A 22892-nucleotide genomic window follows, 5' to 3' on the forward strand; every position below is an offset into this window, starting at 1 on the left:
GCAAAGTGTGTTAGCGGCACTTTTAATGCTTGCTATTAAACTGGCAAGTGTATTTTTTTTTTTTTTTTTTTTTTTGATGTGAAGGCTTTCTCTAGGGCTATTCTTCTACATGGATCCCCTCCTGTATCTTTAAAGCTGATGTTGTCTGATAAAAAGAAGTAGCATAGGTCAAATGGCTTCTGACAATCCAATATCCGATATTCAGCTGTAAAGAAGAGTGTAATGGCTTTGAAGCGAGTCGACAGAAGTTGTGAAGAAGACACTCTCACCCTTTAATGCCTGTGATGAGGAACACCAGGTTTCCGTTGATCTTGGTGCAGTTGATGAATCTGTCGATGTTGCTGGAGTCAATGGTTTGAGCCATTTGAAGGCTAGCAGTGCCGATCCCATCGCATGCTGCAACGTAAACCAGAGAACTATGTAAAATTGAGATTTCAGATCGTGTTTGATTAAAACTTTAAGAGAAAAAAAATTGACCCTTTAAGAAATTGGTATATATATATATATATATATATATATATATTTTTTTTTTTTTCAATCAGAGCAGAATTGGCAATTAATCAGACTACCTATGTTAAATGAGAGAGAGAGATGACATTCTAGAAAAGCATTTATTGCCTCAGTTCACTGTGCACAATACATGTACTGTAATGGCATTGTTTTATCACAATACACCGCTGCTTGCTGGACAAAGTAGCTCGTTTACTAGAAAGGCTGTATTACCCTGATAATAGCTGAGTGACTTGTCGGACTATTGAAAAAATGCTGTTAATTCAATAGTTTTTTTTTTTTTTCATCGACTCTGTTCATCGACTCTGCCATGAGAAAATTCATTGAGCAAAATGACAGAATGAATATGAAAGCATCTCACACTGTTTCAAGGAGATCTGAATCCTGGTGGAAAATTCGGGCCTTACAAAATTAAGCTGGTTAAAATGTTTTAGTAATGTGGTAGACAATTCGTTGTTGGTGCAAGGTCAACCTCAGATCACAGCAAGTTTTCTGACTGATCAACCATCATGGGGTGCTATTTCCAAAAGCATTGCTAGCTAACTAAGGTGGCATGTTTCAACTCTATTGGTAACGATGGAAAATCAGTAAAATAAAGGTGAAAGTAGAAATGTAGAACCTGAAATAAAAAAGTTTAAGCTGAAGTACTAAGTGATTAAAACTACAACTACAATAATATACGATAAGATAAATAATACTAAGATAATAATGTTATAAATAAAGGAGTGTGTTCAACAGATGCTAAGCTTTAGTTTGGTTTCAAAAATTGTTATTGTTACTGACAAATTTGGTGAACTTTGAACAGCATTTTGGTGAGTTTGATGGTGTGTGTAATCACCTTTTGGGCAGATATCAGTGCAGGGGATGCACATCTTGATTCTGTTCTCCTCCACCTCCATCTTGTTGCTGGGACAGGCTTTGACACAGGAGCTGTGGTCCACCACAAAGTTATCTGTCACACCACACACAGAGGCAGAACAAACGGTCAGACGGCGGTGTGCCCCTGAACAAACTCCAAGCAATCTTTGTGAAAAAGGCCATTGACATTTTGTAATGGTAGAGAAGAAACATCCATTCTCAGACAAAAACCATTAACACATCTGCGCTGACGCAGTGGTAACCGTGACTCTGGCGTGTGTGTGTGTGTGTGATGGAAAGAGCCCATTTCCGGCAGAGACTGTGCAGCCTGGCATCCATCACCAGAAAGGAGAGAGGGGATCATGTAGGGACAGATAAAGGAAGACGGAGCTCTCAAGTGCGAACATCTCTCTTCACCTCTTACATGTTATGTGAATCTCTTACAGTGACTCCTACAGTCAAGAACTAGATTTAAAATGTAACGCCAGAAGAACAAATGACCCTGGGTAAGAAACACAACCCTCACTTAACAGCTAAGAGAAACAAAGCCAAACTGAGCAGTTCACTGTTGTCCCATTGAATAAAGTGGTCTTGTGTGACTGCGGAGGGTGGGTTGGGTTTTGGGGAGGGTCTCTGAGTACTGCGCAATAACATTCATCATGGACTGAGCTCTGGAGTGGGCGTCTGTCAGTGTGCAAACCCTTCATTCTGCAGCAGTGGCGGCCCAGCAAGGGGGAATAATGGCGCTCATGCCCACCTATCATCACTTCTGACACAGCTCTCTTTCATTTCCCTTCCCACGTTCTCTTCTTTTGAAAGAAATCACGTCAGTTCACAAGAAACCTTCGTTTCGTTTCAATGAAAAAGATCCAAGATTCTTATCTCCATAATTACTCTATCAGGTCTATTCACATTGGATACAGAAGAACACAGAACCCCTTTGTTTTATATGGTGTTGAATTGCATGCATGCATATATTTACATTCTGTTGGTCCTGATGTTGCAAGGCCATTTCATCAAGCATTTAACGATGTACTTGTACATCACTATTTAATTTTACTTATAACATTTTAATGTGGAACTGACAATACAGTATTTAACTGTGTTTCTGCGTTTCTGATTAAGACAATATTTCATAACATGTTTAAATTTAATAAGGTCAGTCTGAGATCAGTAAGACTTCTAGAAGTTTCTAATGCTCAACAAAGCTTAATTTATTTGATCAAAATACAGTAACAAAAATATTATATTATATTATATTATATTATATTATATTATATTATATTATATTATATTATATTATATTATATTATATTATATTATATTATATTATTATACTATACACTGGTGTTGGATGAGGAGATGCCCCCTCACAATGTAAAGCGCTTTGAGTGCTTAGAAAAGTGCTATATAAATGTAAGGAATTATTATTATCATTATAATATTATATAATATATACATTTTTAAATATAAATTATTCCTGTGATCACAAAGCTGAATTTTCTTACATGTAATCCTTCAGAAATAATTTGAACATTCCGATTTAATGTTCAAGGAAATTTCATATTATTATTAATATTGACTTTCAATTCATTGAGTTTCATTCAAATTCAAACTCCGCCACATGAGTGCTTTGTAGTAAAATAAATAAATAAATAAATAAATTAGTTAATTAATTAATGCACAACAATTAACACAAACATTATCGGTCTCTGAGTATCAAAAATAAAAATAATTCTCAACAGAACACGAGGGTTAACTTAACGTAGTTTTTAATGCCTATTTTAAACGTTTCACATTAATTATTTTAAGATCAAAAAATAATTAGTTCACTTTCTTTCTTTCTTTCTTTCTCTCCCACCCTCTCTCCCTCAAGTCAGTGGGGAAAGCAGAGGTCAAGAAGCTGAGTGAGATTTAGCAGACTCTTGGGGCTCTACATGCAGCCCAGTAACACATCAGGGGCTCAGAGGAGCGCGAGGACTCAGGTGCAGCCGATCCGCCTCATTTGCATTCAATCTGAAACATGCTTACATTCCTGAATGTGAACGCCCCTCAACATGGCACCTGATATCCATTTATGTGAGTGAAAGATCCAGCTAGAAGCATGCGTGTAAGCATACAAATGTTTGTATTGTTTTTCTCTGTCTGTCTTACGTGGGCACTTTTTGACGCAGAACGCTCCATATGTGTATTTGGCCCGCGGGTTGTGCTCCAGCTGGAAAGTAGTGGGGTTGTAGACAAAGGGCTGAGGGCATTGCGTCACACATGCACCGCTGTCGTTGAAATTAGTGCAGGCCTGGACACAAAGAAAAAAGAAAAAATGTATTTAATAAAACAGCTGACAAAAACTTGTGTTGCTACTCATGCAGTCTTATTTTAGGACATTATGTAATATAGAAGTATGTGCCAGATTGCAAAATTGCTCCGCTAATCGTCTTCGACCAACAAAAAATTATGCCAACCAACAACAATACTGCATATAAGCAATATAAATAAACAATGCAACTAATAAATAATGATTAAAACAGGCTCACAGAATAGATAAAGCTCTTTACTTTATAAATCTGACTTCAGAAACACTTGAGAACTGTTTTTCGCCTTAGAGCTGCTGAGATGTAAAAAAAAAATAAAATAAGGCATTGATCCAAATCCCAATGCACGCCACGAAAGTGCGTTTTCAATTAAAAGGGAACAATTGAGAAGTACAATATCAATGATTACAGCTGAGGATAACTAATTAAAAAACCAGAGAGGTGCGATAAATCGCTTTCTCTGAGGGCCGGAGGAGCGAGGAGCAGTCAGAGACGGCTGGGATCTGCCTAGGCAGCATGTAACAAAAGAGCTACAGAGGTGTGGCCCCCACTCTCATTCACAGCAAGGCATTGTGGGAGGAAATTAGATTTTAATGGTATCTCCGGTGCAAAGAACATTTCCTATAGGGAGATTTCTGGTCAAAAGAGAGTCATCTGTAGGCAACATGGATCTCTTTTGGAGAAGTGAATATAACAGCTGAACAAAAACTCAAAGATAAGGTTAGGGAGCTGGAATGGGTCTGCCGCTGTTACTGAAACACTTCTACAATTGCAGTTTTATGGGATGGCTGATAAAACCACAGATGACTGACAGACTGTGTGTGTGTGTGTGTGTGTGTGTGTGTTTGTGGAAAAAGACATCTGTAAGAGGGTTGTGCACGAGTAGGTTGACACTGGATGTAAAGTTAAGGCTTGTACAACTACATATTAGCCCAGACAAGATGTCAACTAGTCGTTGATTTGATGTTTATGAACATGATGACTCCGCTTTCACTCCGCTTTTTTACATTTGCATAATTTTACATACAGTGGGTTCAAAGAATCCTCATCGAAATGTTCTTGCTTCGTTTGAAGCTCAAGATAGCACTTAGATCATCTCAGTGAATCATATTAAATCATACTGGAGGACATTATCCTTTGACAAAAATTTGTGAAGTTCATGCTGCTCAAGTGCTGCTGCATTTAAAGCTAACAAAATACCAATTACTGAGGCATTCTGAAATTCATGTAAAAAATTGTAAATGTTCACATTTTCACTATGATTGTGATTCTGATTATAATTTGTAATAAAATGTAATAAAATATGAAAATTCTACTGAAAATCTTTTCAATCAAATCGTGATGCTGATCATGCAATTTGTAATAAAACAAAAATAAAATAAAAAATTCTAACATGCTGAAATTCATGTACATTTTTTTTGGTTCAAAATTTAATAAATGCTTTAGAAATATTTATCTTTGTTTAATTTAAATACTTTAAAGTGACATTAAAGTGACACGACATTCAGCCAAGTATGGTGACCCATACTCAGAATTCGTGCTCTGCATTTAACCCATCCAAAGTGCACACACACAGAGCAGTGAACACACACACAGAGCAGTGGGCAGCCATTTATGCTGCGGCGCCCGGGGAGCAGTTGGGGGTTCGATGCCTTGCTCAAGGGCACCTAAGTCGTGGTGTTGTCGGCCAGAGACTCAAACCTACAACCCTAGGGTTAGGAGTCAAGCTGTCTAACCACTAGGCCACGACTTCCCAAGTCAGTAATGAAAAAACTGTATTAACATAGAAACATGCAAAATTGCTAGTGGACTCAGACTTTGAAAGCCCACTTCAAATTTGACTATGACATGCAAATAAACAAGAACACAGTTTGTGGACAAAGAACATTTCATTCTGCTGTCACCATATAGAGCAAACTGCAGTCATGTGATCTGTGACTAGTCCACACAGCACAAACCATCAACTAGTGGCAGAGCTAATCGACTAGACACTGCAGTCCCCAATATGATTGAGTGTGTGAGTGTGTTACAGGAATACTGAAGACATACGAAACAGTCGGTGTCCTTCGGTCCAGAACAGCCTCCAGCACACTCGCGATGACAGCAGTCACTGACGTACGGCCCAAAACATCGCCCATCACACTGTTCGGCACACACCGTCTTCGTCACTGAGAAAGAAACATAGATGAGAGAAAGTGCTAGTGAAATATGCATTTTCTTATGACAATTAGCATCTGTGTGATGATTTCTTTAACCATCACGCCTCATCATACTACACAGCTGTCTGCATGCCAGTAAGAGTCACAGTGTGAGTAAACAGAGCTCTAACCAGGGAGAACATGTGGGAATGTGTGGTCTCTTAACTGCAGAGTGATGGTGATCACAGAGCTGCACTGCTTTCCTATTTCTGCTAGTGATCCTCACAGTAATGAATATAGACATCCACAGTAATTCCTGCCATATGGCACGCAGAATACATCTCCAGTGTAGCTTCTGAGTGAGCTTGGGGAGCTTTCTGAAATAAGGCCAGAAGTATCCTTTATGTACTGTAAGGACACAAACGCATATGCGAAAGCTTGTCTAACTTTAACTTTTGTTTAAATAGCCAGGATAGGAACAAACCTCATTAACATGATATACAGTAGTCACCATCAAAATGGAGGAGATATTATTTAGGTATTTCAGCATGATAGAGATGATAATAAAAACCAAACAGATGTTTTTTGGCATAGTATCTAAGGTACAAGATGTAAAGGCACAGCCCTATTCTGGAAAAGGGGGTCGGGAGCAGCAGCTCATTTGCATTTAAAGATACATGCATGAAAACAGTGTGCTTCAGCTTCTGAGATCTGAGATCTGAAACTAGCCATAATAGTGGTTACATTGTTTTAGAATGCAACAATGTACAAAATCACATCTGCATGGCTTTTCCTTATTCAGTCCCTACACAGAATGTCATTTTCATTAATCTATCAGCCCCCGCATGAATGTAAGTAAGTGTGTGTGTTACTAGCACGGTGGTTGTAAAACCCTGTAATTGGATTGCCACAGCAGCATTTGTATATGCACGCATGTTCGGGCTGACCGCAAGCCACACAGCCTCCTCAAAATGCGTGTTAATTCTTTATCAAGAGTTCGTAAGACTCTCCAAGTGTGACAGGATTCAGATCTACATGCATCTCGGTTTGCTGACAAAATTTTAAGTAGATAACTGATGCTGGGTAACATGTTATTCTTCATTCAAAACTACTTTTAAAAATCATATTAATATTTGTATAATTATTATACATCCAGTTTTTATGATCTTATGCAAATTTTTTTAAATATTCATGCAAGATTCACTGATTACTGAAATGTATAACTTTAAGAACTTGCTTCACAGTCTAAAAAGAGAATTTATTTAAGCTGTGGAACAACAACAACAAAAAATCTTTCTCTGAACTTCTGCAACTTTACATGAATAAATTATCACATGGTCATCCGTGTTTGCACATCAGTGATGCTTTCTGGGTGGTTAGAAACACGGCCCATCCAGTCATGGTGAAACTCAGACAGATGCAACTTGTTAAGGATCAGACAGAAAGGAAATTGGTCAATAAAAACTACATATATATATACTACATATCTATATATATATCTGGGTTTCCGTTGTCCGGTAATTACCGGACATTGGCCGGGAAAAAAAATTAAATGTCCGACAAAATTAAATCTCTCCGGTCAAATTGTCAGATTAAAACTGCCTAATAATCCCGGCCCCGCCCCCCAACACAATCTGAATCGACCGTTTGAAAGTTTTTAAACAACATCGCATGTTGCATTTCAAATAAAGCACACGCCTAACGGCTATAATATAGACCTAAACCACGAACTATTGAGAGACGTTTCAAATATGGCCAGGCCCAGGCAGACTAGCCTTAAAAGTTTTTTTCAGAGGCCAGACGCGAAGGAGGATACTGAATCAGGAACGCCTGAAGCCTCAGATGTCCAGAGCCAGACAGCTCCGCCACCACCGGAGAAAAAGCCGAAGTGTAGGGCGTATCGGTCGGAATGGAGTGACAAGTTCCCATGGCTAAGATGTGAGGTAGTTGATGGTAACGAAAAAATGTTCTGTTCGCGCTGCGAAAAGGCAGGACGACGCAACGGATTCACAAGAGGGTCGAATAATTTGAGAATGTCTGCTCTCATTGAACATATTCAGAGCAATGACCATGTTGCGGCGCACAATTTAACGCCACAGCAGGTTGCGATGAAAGGCCACTGTGACAAGGCCACGGAAACTTCTAAGAAAAAACTATGCTCTCAGCTCAAAATTGTATTCCACATGGCAAAACATGATCTCCCATCTAACCATTTTGTAGCACAGACTGAGCTACTGCAAGCTCTCGAGGCTCCAGATTTTGTCACCACCGATGGCATTTATTGCCACAGCGACTCTGTGGATGATATGGAAAAGGCATTAGAACACATTGTGGTGGAACAGATCCGTGAAAAACTGAAATACAGTGACTTCATTGGAATAATAATCGATGAAACTGTAAATATCACTGTGAACAAAAAGTTAATCATATATCTAAAGCTGGAAATAAAAGGAAAGGTGGAGACATGCTTTCTTGGAAATTATGATGTGGACTCCGGGACAGCAAGATGCATTTATGATCGCGTTGTTGCAGTGCTTCGCGAAATGGATATAGCACTGTCCCGTGTCATTGGCCTGGGTTCAGATGGTGCAAGTGTAATGATGGGAAGGCATGGTGGGGTGGGTGCTTTGTTTAAGCAAGCAAATCCATTTTCTATCCAGGTGCACTGCGTTGCCCACCGGGCTGCACTTGCTGCGCTGGACGCAGAGAAAGCTGTGGAAAACATCAGAGCTTACAAAAACACGATCTCCTCGGTGTACTCCTTCTACAGACACTCTGCCACCAGAACAGCCCGGCTCCGCCAATTAACAGCTGCAATCAGTGATGAGGACATGGTCAGCCTCAAGCAGCCGTGCGCAGTCCGCTGGCTATCCCTACACAGGGCTGTGGAGGCCATGAAGCACAACTGGGCAGCTGTGGTCATGGAAATTAATGAAGAGGCAGTGGGAGGAAATACCCAAGCACAAGGGCTGCTTGGTCAAATCCAGACCTACAGCTTCATAGCCCTGACTCACGCACTGGCCGATCTACTACCAGTGATGACAAAACTGAATTTAGTTTTTCAGAAAGACAACGTCAATCTTTCCAGCATCCGACCAATAGTGCAAGCATCTGTCGCGGCATTTACACACTTACGAGATGTCCCCGGTCCAGAAGAGGAAACATTCCAGGCGGGATATAAAGACGGCACATACAAGGATGTCAAAGTGACCAATTCAAGCGACCGCTCCATTCAAGCTTTCAAAAAAGCCAGAGAACGCTATGTTCAACATCTGATAGATGCCTTGCTAGATCGGTTCCCCGAGGATTGCATGGATCTACTTCACTGCCTCGATGCCCTTCTGAACCCCTCTAGATATCCGCAGACACATAGTGGTAAGTAGGAGATGTTGATATATTATATGGGTCATTCTACAGAAATGTCCACTTTTGGTATGGCAACTGGCAAGGTGTCTTAAAATGTATTTGTTTTTCTAACATTTAAACTTACACCACATTATTAGATTAATAAAAATGTAAAATATATAAATAAAAATGTAATTTTTTTTTGCATTTATTTAAAGCCGGCATGTAACTTTTGTGTTACTGGTGTTACCTTACTTTGGCAATTTCAAAGGTTTTTTATTAAATATTATTTTTCATTTTTTTCAGCATAATGTAGTCAGAGTTAACGAAAAATAATAATACAACAAATATGGAGATAATGTTTTATTTATTTTAATCAGGTAAGTTAAAAGGGTGCTTGAATGAGGTTAGTTCGTTTGCGCAACCATGTAACAATGAAACTATTTGAAAACCGGTTAAAATTAATGATGCAATCCTTTAAATCTTAACTTTTGAGTGTAGCAGAATTAAATGGATGTAAAATTATTATTATGTCACATGTCGCATTGTATTTAATGTGACAGAAAAAAATTATATTTTATAGTTTAAATATGGGATATAATGGGAATTCTATAGAATTAATAAAAATCAAATAGCCTATTGATGGCTCAAGAAGGTTTAATTTTTCAAATAACATATTGTTTTATTTTAAAATGTAAAGAAATTGTAACCCTAAAGTGTTTTTAAGTGTAATATTTTTGTAAAGGCTAGGGACAGAAAAATTGACATTTCCAGAGAATGACCCATACAGGCCTATTTTAATAAACACAGCATTCTTTTGTAGGCCTATAATTCTAATATCGTTCTCACCTATTATATTATCTTATAGCTCTCCAAGAATATGCAGAACCAGCGATCAGAAGGATTATTTGCCATTTTACAAGCCTTGAGTCTGCGGACACCGCTCCTCTTATCGATACCGTAAGCCTGCGACGTGATGCCCTCGCTGTCATGACAGCGCTCCGTGGCTATGGAGGATTGCATTTCTCCACAGCCTGCGAAGTCCTCATATGTGATTTCAACGAAATGTATCCAGAGTGGACCAAGCTCGCCAAGATAGCCTGTGTAATCCCTGTCTCGAGTGTTCCTGCAGAGAGGGGGTTCTCGCTGCAAAATCGGATCAAGACGAAGCAGCGAAGTCGCCTTGCAGAGAACAAGGTTATGCGGCTTATGCGCATTGCAAGTTGTGGAGAGACACTGGGAAGTTTTGATTTTAAGTCGGCAGCTGCACAATTCAGCACTGCAAAAAAGCGTAAAAAGTAGCCAAAAATGACGCGAGACAATGTTATAGGCCTAGTCATTTGTTTGTTCAAGTTCATTTGACAAGGAGTCATTTCACACGGTGGCCAATTTAAATGTTACCAGCTAAATGAGACATACTGAGTTTATAATTAAGTTTGCTTGAATAAAAACAATGCTATATTCGGATATTTTATGTGGGGAAGGGGGGTTGGTTTGTTAAACTATGAAATGTGAAACCATAGTAAAAATACAATTGGTTGATTGACGCCAATCGGACGTTCATGTTTTTTTTCCGTCTGTTTGAAAGTTGGGCTAATAAACATGTTGCATATACGGCCTGATTATGTCATTTTTTAAGTTACATAAACTGCTTTCAGTTTTCCTCAACTTGACTAATTAAGAGGCGATATTTGACTGGCATATCATCAAAATGTCCGGAAAACGAAACCTCGTGACCGGCACCATTTTTTTCTAGCGGAAACTCTGATATATATATATATATATATATATATATATATATATATATATATATATATATATATATATATATATATATATATATATATATATATATATATATATATATATATATATATCTATATAGATATATATATATATATATATCTATATAGATATATAGATATATATATATATATAATAAAGTGCTTGATATGACACTTTTTATGAATTATACAGGGTTTACATGGTGAGTATCTCTGCATATATCGCAGTTCTTATTATACACACTTTCCCTCATACATTTCTATAACATTTAAACTAAATTGTTAATATAAAAAGGTCATCTACCTATTTACATACACAAGTGTCCCTCGCCATTACAGCCTCCCTGCATAATATAGCTAAAGACTGTATTTCAATGTAATATTCAATACATTATGAAAGGCATGTGTATAAAACTTATTATATGAATAGATTCAATGGAACTGAGCTGGCCTTCCTCTGAAATACCACTTTACCACTACCATTATGGCAGTGCAAGCCATTATCGCATAGACACCAAATGGCCTATTTTACGAAAACAAAAGACATCGTGCTGAACTAAAGGACCAGTCAGAAGAGCGATGATATGTTGATTAATTTGCCATAAAACATGTTTTTTAAAACACATCCGACTCTGGCAATTATACACCATCAATTTGATAAAGTACACAGAAGACTATAAAGCACAGAATATTAAGCCTCTGAGAGTTTCATTAGAAGCTCAACTGCCGTGTTTTATGGCGCAGACACATTTTAGGTCAAGAAGCAGCGCTCTTGTTAAGATCTAATCCCAGTTTAGCAATGCACAAATTGATTCCAAATCTAATTATGCACCAAAAAAATGATTATTAGTTGAATACACTAGATTCAAATATTTACTCAGCATCCACTGGGTTGACAAGAAATACAGATTTAAGTTTGCAAAAATGACAGGAAATTTAAACTACAGCAAAAATCCGAACGGAATGTTTAATGCTCTTAACTTACTAAATAGCTTCATTAGTGTGAGATGGAATTCAAATCCATTTCACAGTCGCACAGTTCTCCAATTACTTCGTCCTTATCGTTTCGACAATTAAGACTATTCAAGTTAGGCGGCTGGTGGCGAGGCGAGCTGCGGATTTAAACGCAGTGATGAGAAGAAAGGTGAGGATGGTGAGACGAGGGGAGAGGAAAGAGAACAGACTTATCTGGTGCAGTGCGGTGACATGTAGTGTCTTTGTGGAGGCAGTGCAAAGATTTGCTCATGACTATCTAAATGAGATCAGAATATACAAGACAGAAAAAGAAAGAGAGAACAGGCCTTGCTCCAAAACCTAACGAGCTGCTTATGTCTTCTTCATTTAAGCCTCACAGGTAAAAAAAATCTAATTATGTAATTATATACTTGTGTTGCTCCAGACCCATATGCTGTTATATGTATGTTATGGAAAACAAAGGCATTTTTGGAGAATATTTACAGTGATTTTACCATGCAGTCTAGTCCCAAAATCTAAAAAAGAATTACATTTACAACATATTTCATGGAAAAGGTAATGCAATGTTATGAGCTCAGTGAAATAATTCTTTCAAGATAGCATTTCTTGTTTATAAAAAATACTTTTCAAATGCTGTTCTCTCACTAATTTTTTAAGTCTTTTATGATCACCAAAGCTGCATTTAATTGATAAGGCAGTAATATTGTGAAATATTATTAAAATAACATATAATTATATATAGTTATAATTATATATAGTTATATATATATATATATATATATATATATATATATATATATATATATATATATATATATATATATATACATACAGTGGGGCTCGAAAGTTTGGGCACCCCTTGCAGAATCTGTGAAAATATGAGTAATTTTCAAAAAATAAGAGAGATCATACTAAATGCATGTTATATTTTATTTAGTACAGTCCTGAGTAAGATATTGTACATAAAAGATATTAACATTTAGTCCACAAGACAAAAAAAAAAAAAAAAAAAATGCTGAAATTATTAAAATAACCCCCTCAAAAGTTTGGGAACCCTTGGTTCTTAGTACTGTGTTCTTTTACCTGATGATCCTCGACTGTCTTTCTGTTTTGTGATGGTTGTGCATGAGTCCCTTGTTTGTTCTGAATAGTTAAACTGAGCAGCGTTCTTCAGAAAAAACTTTAAGGTCCTGCAGATTCTTCAGTTTTCCAGCATCTTTGCATATTTGAACCCTTTCCAGCAGTGACTTTATGATTCTGAGATACATCTTTTCACACTAAGGACAATTGCGGGACTCAAACACAACTATTTAAAAAGATTCAAACATTCACTGATGCTCCAGAAGGAAACAAGATGCATTAAGAGCTGGGGGGTGAAAACTTTTGAACACGATGAAGATGGCCAAATTTTTCTTATTTTGTTGAAATATAATTTTTTTCCATTTAGTTCTGCCCTTAGTAAGCAACAGAAGATACTTGTATGTTTCCCGGTACACAAATTAAGTACAATTTACCTTGATCTTCAAATTCCAAAAGTTTTCACCCCCCAGCTCTTAATGCATCTTGTTTCCTTCTGAAGCATCACTGAATGTTTGAATCTTTTTTAATAGTTGTGTTTGAGTGCCTCAAATGTCCTCAGTCTGAAAAGATGTATCTCAGAATCATGAAGTCACTGCTGGAAAGGGTTCAGATATGCAAAGATGCTGGAAAACTGAAGAATCTGAAGGACCTTAAAGATTTTTCTGAAGAACGCTGCTCAGTTTAACTGTTCAGAACAAACAAGGGACTCATGCACAACCATCACAAAACAGAAAGACAGTCGTGGATCATCAGGTAACAGAACACAGTATTAAGAACCAAGGGTTCCCAAACTTTTGAGTGGGGTTATTTTAATAATTTCAGCAATTTTTTTGTCTTGTGGACTAAAAGTTAATATTTTTTATGTACAATATCTTACTCAGGACAGTACTAAATAAAAAATAACATGCATTTAGTATGATCTCTCTTATTTTTTGAAAATTACTCATATTTTATTTCTGCAAGGGGTGCCCAAACTTTCGAGCCCCACTGTATATATACATAGTTATAATTAAAATAAATGGTATAATATAATTTGCAATAGTATTATTATAATATATATTAACCTAATGTTATTAATATCATTAGTTAAACCAGTTGTGCTGCTTTGTGTTTTTGTTCAAACAAAACAGCATTTTCTTTTAGAAAAACAAAAACATGATAATAAAGTAAAAAATATACTTTTTTCAGTTTAATACATCTTTGCTAATTTTTAAATACTGACTCCAAATGTTTTACAGTACAACAGTACAATTACTTAACTAAATAAAATTTATTAAAGAGTACTGACAAAACAGTTCACTGAAATTATAAAGTTTTCTATGCTGTGAAGCTTCACGTTTACTGTAAGAAGCAACAAGTGAATGCAAAAATCAGCCGAGAGCAGAGTCTCCTGTGAGCTTTGCTATTTGCATGATGCACAGTTTGGAGTTGATGTTCCAAATCGGTTACTTATGCAGTTCCATTTTAGTTAGTATGCTTGCTAGATTTAGAACAGTCACAGAGAGACAGAAGTGCCTGTTCAAATAAATGGTTTCTCCATTTAAATAACAGATTTCCTCTCAGAGCTCTTGAAGATGGAATGAAAACAAAACTGAGCGAGAAGAATGAGAGAATGTTGGTACCCTGATGGAGGGAAATGACAGGTACATCTGCAGAAGGGAGATGAAAGAGGAAGCAGGAAGGACATTATGATTAATTAGGGTGTATTTGAGAAGAGAAAAGGCTCATATTCTCCTACTTGACCCGCCAAACCATTTTACTGTATGGAGAAGTCTATAAAAATGATTGTCCATTACATGAATAAATGGTGATATCATCAGGGCAGTACAAATTTCAGGTACATGATAGTTTTCCTGCCATTCGGGAGAGTGAAATTGCTCTGCTCTGCTCATCTGTGTGATGATGATACTGTCTTGAATACAGATACATGGTCTCATAGAAATACCATTAGCAGGTCCAGACAGAATAACCAGACTTTCTGCACTTTTATAGGGGAAAGGGTAAACAATAATAAGAACACATGCAAAATAAAAGTTTTTGCTGAAATAAAAGCAAAATATTTAGGTAAAATTTTAGTTGTTTTTATTTAATGTAATTCATCATTGTCTATCACTTCATGAATAAACATAGATACAAAAATATATATTATTTATTTTAAAAAAATATTAATAAATAAATAACTCATTTTCAGCTCCCTGTACCATAAAACTAGTTACAAAGTTCAATTTTCTAAAATTAAGATAACAAATTAGAGAGTCAGATATTAGAGCCACAACTATTTGAAAAACTAGAATCTGAGGGTGCAAAAAGAAAAAAAATTCAAATAAAAGTTATAAATATTTAGAAAATCACCTTTAAAGTTGTCCTAATGAAGTTCTTAGCAATGCATATTACTAATCAAAAATGAAATTTTTATATATTTAGGGTAGCAAATGTACTAAATATCTACATGGAACATAGTCTTTAATTAATAGCCTAATGATTTTTGGCATAAAGGAAAAATCTATAATTTTAACCCATTCAATGTATTGATGTCTATTGCTACAAATATGCCCATGCTACTTATCACTGGTTTTGTGGTCCAGGGTCACATATGAATTCCATGTGAATATGCAAGGAGCAGGGGATGTTTATAACTTAGTCAATGAAAGACGTTCAAATTTCATGGAAATGTTTCTGCAGAAATGATCTGGTGCAGATTCTGTGTGGACATGCCTATTCGCTTTCCAATCCCAAGAGTACTGTAATGCAATTTGTTTTGTCAACATGAAATTTCAAAAATGGTTTATTTTCTTCAAGAGAAGTTGAATGTTTTGTCCTCAAAAAGAGATCTTTACGGGTGCATTAGTGAGTTTTTCGAGGCAGGGGTAATGACAAGTTTTTTGAGCAGCCTGACTTGACTGCATTATAAGAGCATGTCTGGGGAAATCAAAGTTATGGCCTGTTGTGATCAAGCTTGTTGAGAGGAAGCCTGTAAGAGAGAGACAGAGGATCTGGCTATGTGTTAGAGTTTTGAGGGACCTGAAGTAATTAATCTCGGCAGTTTTAAGTGCAGCTGGTTTCTGCGGCTACATATGAGAGGAGAGGGAGAGTCAGGCTGCCCGTCTCTCTCTTCAATAATCCTCCACTGGGAGGACAGCGGCGTGCCACGGCCTGCTGGAGGTGCCACACCGAGCCTGTGCTGTGGAGAGAGCTGGAGAACTCTCCCAGAGTGGAACGACTCTTCACCTCACTCTGGTGGCTGTCTCAGCAGAGTCTACATATTATATTCATGAGTAAAAATTACTTCGGAGGGTTTTTTTCTCCATCCTGGTTGATAAGGTATGCTATGCAAAGTATTGTGAAATGTAAAAATTAATAATACGCCACAATGGGCTGTTTGTTACAGTGATTTTACTACAGAGGGACTGTACCACATATTTTACTACTAGACAGAGGTATTCTAGAACCCCGGCAGAAATTAGATCAAATCTGTAACTCATGGCCTTGAATAGAACAATGCTTTTAGAAAATGGTCTCGATCAGTGTTCCCTCTAATTTATGTTCTTGCTGAGCAAAACCTTTTTGTAGTGGGCAGACATTTTGGCCACCTGACTAAATTAATGAGTAAATCAAAATGTATTAGTGTCATAATATAACGTTTCAGTATAGTAACCAATTCTGTTTATTAGCATACATATTATTAACATATTGTCTGTTGTTTAGTACGTATAAAGCACATATTCAGCATGATCATATTCTACATCCCTAATACTTCCCAATACCTTAACAGAACTATTAATAAGCAGTAATTTAGGTGTTTATTGAGGAAAACGTTGTAGTAAATGGTTTGTAAATATAATAATTATAATAATACTATTATATATATATATTAGTATATATAAGGAGAAATTATCATCACACTCTAGAGTTTACAATGTAAATACATTCATTTCAATGCAGACCATTTTAAAGCTAGGTATTGTGGAAGTGCCATTTCTCACTGACCCACTCTTTTTTTTTACCATTATGAAGTCAATATTGATTTTCTGACACTCACAGCTCTGACACTGGTCCTCCTTTGGCCCCCAACAGCGTCCATTACATCCTCTATGACACCTCTGACCTGCAACCAGGAAAGATAAAACATTAAGGGATCACACGTTTCTGCATTTTAATAAAGGATTACTCAAACAGACAATATTTTCTTTGAAATAACATTCAGGAATAAGACAAGGAGGATCAGTGTCAATTTTGATTTGTGTGCATTCTAATCACACTATCCATATCGTTATTTCGTCACATTGCGAATTCACTGTCATAATGTTACTGTACATCACAGTAACCGGAATCTGGATCATTCAGCTTTATAGGATGTAACTCTTTACATCCGCATTGACCCTGTTCTAATAAAGTGGGAAAGAGTCATTGCTGACTGACAGAACAATGTTCTCGCTGACTCTCTAGAGCACTGCCCCAGCGGAGACGGCCCGTATGTCTTTGCTACACTCATCTGCGGTGGTAGTTCTGCCACCCAAGCTTAATTGACTGTTGGGTAATTGCAGTGTGAGCATGGCTGACTGATGGAGTGTTGTCCTCTGTCCCTGTTCCACTTCAGTTAAGAATAATTACACTAGTGGCTTTCTCTCTTCAGCTACATGGACTAGACACTTTTGACTATCTTTCCTTTTTAAAAAATAAAGTTTTTTCTCGTTTCCTCTTTTTCTGCCTTGGTCCTTGATTTCTGTTGTTCTCTGTAAACTTTTTGTGAGATGTGGTAAATAAGGGCTGCTCAATTGCCTTTCTAAGCTCAGCCTAAATGAAAACTCTGTCTTCATTTCCTCACTATCATACAATGGAAATTAGATGGTGTTTTACACTGTAGCGCTCTAAAGAGACAAAAGAGCACCCTAAAAATAATCTATACAATTCTAATCTGACTTCTGAAACCATATACCATAAATAGGTCATGAGTCGTGTAGATCATTTTTATGGTGCTTTTTCAAACTATGAATCTCCTGGTCATTAAAATGTTATTCAGGTTTGAAAGAAAGGGTGAGATGCTCAAGGTCTCATTTGGTTGATTTTAATGTTTACATTGACCGTCAAAATCATTCACTGGAAACATTGGAAAAAAATAATTGATAAACATTGGCTGGAAGGGCAAGATTGCATTTTAATTGGTGAAAGCTGCATTGCTTTTTCGTGTTATTTATTTTTTATTGCCAATGTAAATAACCTAATTAAATAACTAAATAAAATCAATGAGGACAATCCATTCCTCAAAACACTAAGAGATTACAGTGGATTAGAAATTCAACACCCTTGATTTAGAGAGTGGGGAGGCATAACAAATAAAGAAGACTGGGGTCAAAAAGCTCACGTCACGTCAGTCAAAAGTGACAGTAAAGACAACATAAAATATTTATAAAATATTTATATTCCAAATACATGTAAGTAATTTTAGAAATAAAATGTAAAAAAAAAAAAAAAAAATTATATATAGATTTTACTGCATTCTCTACTGTATCAAGTAAATGCAGCCATAGTGAGCATATGAGACTTCTTTCAAAAACATTTTGAAATCATACTGCCCCTAAACTTAAACAGGAGTGTATTAACAATCCAGTTTAGCACTGTAAGCCTGCTCTGACTGGTCAGTACTACTCACATGAGCTGCTGCTATTGGACGGCACAACCAGGTGATCAGGACGAACGGTCTTCACTATATCCTGCCAGTGGATGGTATCGGCATGACAAAGGAACTTGTTCTGGTCCACATACACCCCTCCATTCAGAATTTCTGTTAAAACACAGACAGCAACAATAAAACACCACTGACTACTTAATGACTTATGTCAGCGGACACCTCCGAGCGTATCGTTCCACTGAAGGTGACCTCATCACTATCTTACATTACATAGAAAGAGCAAGGTAAGGCTCCCTGGAGGACAAAGATAATGTGTAAAATAATTTGATTTCTTCACTCAATGACTCTTTTTGACCCTCTGGTGTCAGTACTGGCCTACTTCTCAGGTAAGTCAGCCTGGAATCCACAGTCAGATGAGGCTGATGATTTGATGGAACAATTCACTCAGAAAGGAGTAATTTCTAATCATTTACTCACTCCCATGTTGGTCTAAACCTTTATGACTTGTGAGAAACACAATAGGTGACATTTTAAATGAGGTACTTACTGTTTGTTTATTTTTTCTGTGATTACAATTAATTGGAACTGAAGTTTTAAAGCTTAAAATTGGACCAAAACTACCAATAAATGATCATAAATACATGATGTGCAATAAATGCGCAGGTATTCTGAAGACATACCATAGTCTTATGTCAGGAACAGATGAAAAGTTCAAGCTCTTTCTATGTTCAGGAGTGTTCAAGTAATACACAACAATGTGAACAATTTATTAAAGTCTGATCTTTAAAGTGAATTTATACGTCAAAATGATTTATTCAGAAAAATGTGTAAGATTTCTCTCTCTCTATGTGAAACTACAGGAAAAGACTGAAATATACTTTTTTTTCTTTGATGTTCAAGAGTGTTTTAGAGATGGGATGCACCAATTAATTCAATTTAGATTTTTCTTTTCAGTAAAATTGTCTAAATGCCTAGTTTACAATCATCTGTGACTCAGTCCAGTCACAATTAATAGACAACTCATTTTTTTTTTCAGTCAACAATGAATTAATCACACATATTGCATTATGTATAACTCACTAGTCAAATTTGGGCTACATCTATTATTTTTATGGTGTACTTCCATTATTTTTGGAGTTTGAGAGCTCCATAAAATGAATGTCAAAATATATCCCTTTATTAACCAAAGAAGAAAACACTGCAAGGTCATACAGGTTTGAAAAAAGCATGATGGTGAATAAATAATGACAGGTGAACAAAAAAACAGACATCTCTTAAAATAAAGGCTAGACAAATTAGACTATTCCTGCTATTATTAATAACCCTAATCTGTTTTTGTTTTGATTTTCTCTTCATTGTATTTCTCCCTACTTTGTTCCTCTCCTCTGAGAGATGTCTACTCCCGGCAGACACAAACAGAGGGAAGGAAATGATTACATTCCCAGACAATGTCAGAATCAGATCCATCCTGGATTTGGAGCGCCGACATTCTGGACAGAAGCGCTAACAGATTTGTAATTTCATATTTCATCTGCAGGGAGATGCCTCTCAATCCTTTGCCATAATATGCATCATACTGTCTCACACGGATCACCGGATTTGGAGAGAAATCAATCTGTTGTTCGCGTCCCCGTGTGTTCACGGGTGAGACATCTCTGTTTGGGCACACCAGACGACAATGAACATTATGATCTTAACGTGTCTAGAATGATCCTCACTTGCGTGGATAAAAACACTAGAGAGATTAAAACAGATTTGCATTATTTACTGCACTGGATTTCTCTTTCATGGCTACAGGAGATTAGCCATGTGGCGGAAGAACAGATGAGACGTATTCATACCACGGGCCATCTGAAACTGATAATAGCCTAACAAAAGCTTGATTAAACTGTACTCCATTGATGATTGGAGACCGTGTTATTGTGTATTTCCCCTCTCTCTACAGGGCATTGAGAAATTGGCGCTCAATGGATAAATTAATTTTAGCGCTCTCTGCATCTGACATGCTGGGAGGGCTGTACGTAAATGTCTTGCGTTTTCCTAGCGGCAAGAATCTGAAAAACAAATAAATCCAATGGCAGAACTCGACAGGGGTCCTCAGACAGCCTGACCGGATGAAGTAGACTCGGGGATGCTGTCTTTCTGTCTTTACCGATGATTCTGTCTAGCTTCACTGAACCTTACTGCATACATCAGATAAAAACACGTAAGAGAGGTAAGAGAGAGCCCACAATTGAAGACTGAATAGGCTCAGTCAGCACCTATTATGTTACTATATCAAAATATCGATCATACAAGAGAACTAACTAAACATTAAATCAGATAGTTGCCTTTGTTTACATGCAATAGGCCCTGTTCATTAAAAAAAGTTGTGGCTAAATCTACAGTAGTTGCACAAGTCTATACTTCCTTACGCAAAGGTCCATCATTCTCAAAGATAAAATTCAAAGCCCTATACACAGGCTATGATATTTCCTGTTGAACTTCTCTTGAATTTGGCTGACAGTTTTATTTTGTGTTCAAAAGATGAAAGTCATTCACAAACCATGTGTTTAACAGTAAAACATTTAAAGCTTTAGATTTAACATTTAGATTTGATATTTAGATTTAGATTTAATGATTATATTTAAGATCTTCATTTAAGTTTGACATTTACATTTACTATTTATTTATTTATTTATTTATTTAACCCTATAGCATAAAAATTGCATTTAACAGAGAAATCTGGGAAAATAGGCCACATTATAACCCTAATCTCAATTTCTCAGCTGGCACAGATTGGCACCCAAGTTATCTGTATCAAAGGACACACAGCTGGAGGGGTAGGAAAGCACACACACACACACACTGGCAGTCTAGATGCCAGCACTGGCGCTGGGTTCAGTAAAGCATGTTCCTCTTGGCTATCAAGACAGCTGGTTTCATTTGAATGACTGTTTGACTTGTTATGGATCTGTAAAAGCTACAGTTCAATTCAATTTAGTCTCAGATGAAGTGAAAACATTAATGTCAGTCATCGGGAAATGCTGTGCATGCACACACACACACACACACACACACACACACACACACACACACACACACACACACACACACAATCGTGTCATACCTGCATACTTAAAACATGGAAGAACTTGAAGCATGTTAGAGTAAAATGAGTCTTGGCTCTGTTCCAAAACCTAGTGAGCTGCCGTACTGTCTACTGCTTACATAGGCACCTGAACTGAAAAGAAACATCGCAAGTGACTCTTTTGGAACACAACTCTGTGCATTAGAAAAAAAGGGCTAATATAAAGCAAAAAGGGAGATTCAACTTGATAACTGACTTCAACAAAATTAAATGAAAAGTGAAAGTGAAGTGACATTCAGCCAAGTATGGTGACCCATACTCAGAATTTGTGCTCTGCATTTAACCCATCCGAAATGCACACACACACACACACACACACACACACACACACACACACTGTGAGCACACACCCGGAGCAGTGGGCAGCCATTTATGCTGCAGCGCCCGGGGAGCAGTTGGGGGTTCGATGCCTTGCTCAAGGGCACCTAAGTCGTGGTATTGAAGGTGGAGAGAGAACTGTACATGCGCTCCCCCCACCCACAATTCCGTCCGGCCTGAGACTAGAACTCACAACCCTTCGATTGGGAGTCCAACCCTCTAACCATTAGGCCACGACTTCCCCTTAATCATAAAAAATAACTAAAAACATATTTTAGTCTATTTTTAATGATAATGAACCATTTTTTACTGCTGTGCTTCAGTGTTGAAATATAGCTATCATAATCCGATTTGTCTGCCAATGTGAATTGATCTTCGTCACTTACTTACGTTGTGAGCAATGCCGTATGGGATTGCCATCTCTGCTGAGTATAAACTAAAGAAGCAATGCACTTCTATTAGAAGTGAGAATAGTAAGAATATTAAATTATATCTTACATTTTGGAACACCCTTTGAACAAGAACATGTCTAGAGCTATGTTTCGATGCACAAACTTCTGTGCACATTTTGGGATATTGTATGAAAATTGCTGAATAGAAATGCCAAGATGTACATAAAATCTGAAAATACATGTAAAAATGTATGCACTCAATTGAGATATTTACAGTATATCCGATAAGAATAAGAATAAAATTGTCAATTCGCAAACACAAAAATGAATGCGACTTGCCTCGAAAGATAATGTGACTAGACTAACTAGTCTTTTTCTCAATTCCTGAGCAAAAGTCTGTCTTTAAAACCAGAATTGTGTT

General features: G+C 37.0%; 1 protein-coding gene across 3 annotated transcripts in view; it reads right to left on the minus strand.

The window, feature by feature from the left end:
• erbb4b (erb-b2 receptor tyrosine kinase 4b) overlaps positions 1-22892 on the minus strand; it is a 317969-nt gene that overhangs the window by 81582 nt on the left and 213495 nt on the right. For all 3 annotated transcript variants that reach the window (XM_052566051.1, XM_052566049.1, XM_052566050.1), the window contains 6 exons: positions 18653-18784; positions 17042-17107; positions 5730-5848; positions 3523-3664; positions 1349-1462; positions 270-396 (listed from right to left, as the gene is read on the minus strand). In XM_052566051.1, coding sequence (XP_052422011.1) covers positions 270-396; positions 1349-1462; positions 3523-3664; positions 5730-5848; positions 17042-17107; positions 18653-18784 — 700 coding nt within the window. The remainder of the gene's footprint in view (positions 1-269; positions 397-1348; positions 1463-3522; positions 3665-5729; positions 5849-17041; positions 17108-18652; positions 18785-22892) is intronic.

This window comes from Carassius gibelio, chromosome B9 (genome assembly GCF_023724105.1).
Source record: "Carassius gibelio isolate Cgi1373 ecotype wild population from Czech Republic chromosome B9, carGib1.2-hapl.c, whole genome shotgun sequence".
Classification (NCBI taxonomy): domain Eukaryota; kingdom Metazoa; phylum Chordata; class Actinopteri; order Cypriniformes; family Cyprinidae; genus Carassius; species Carassius gibelio.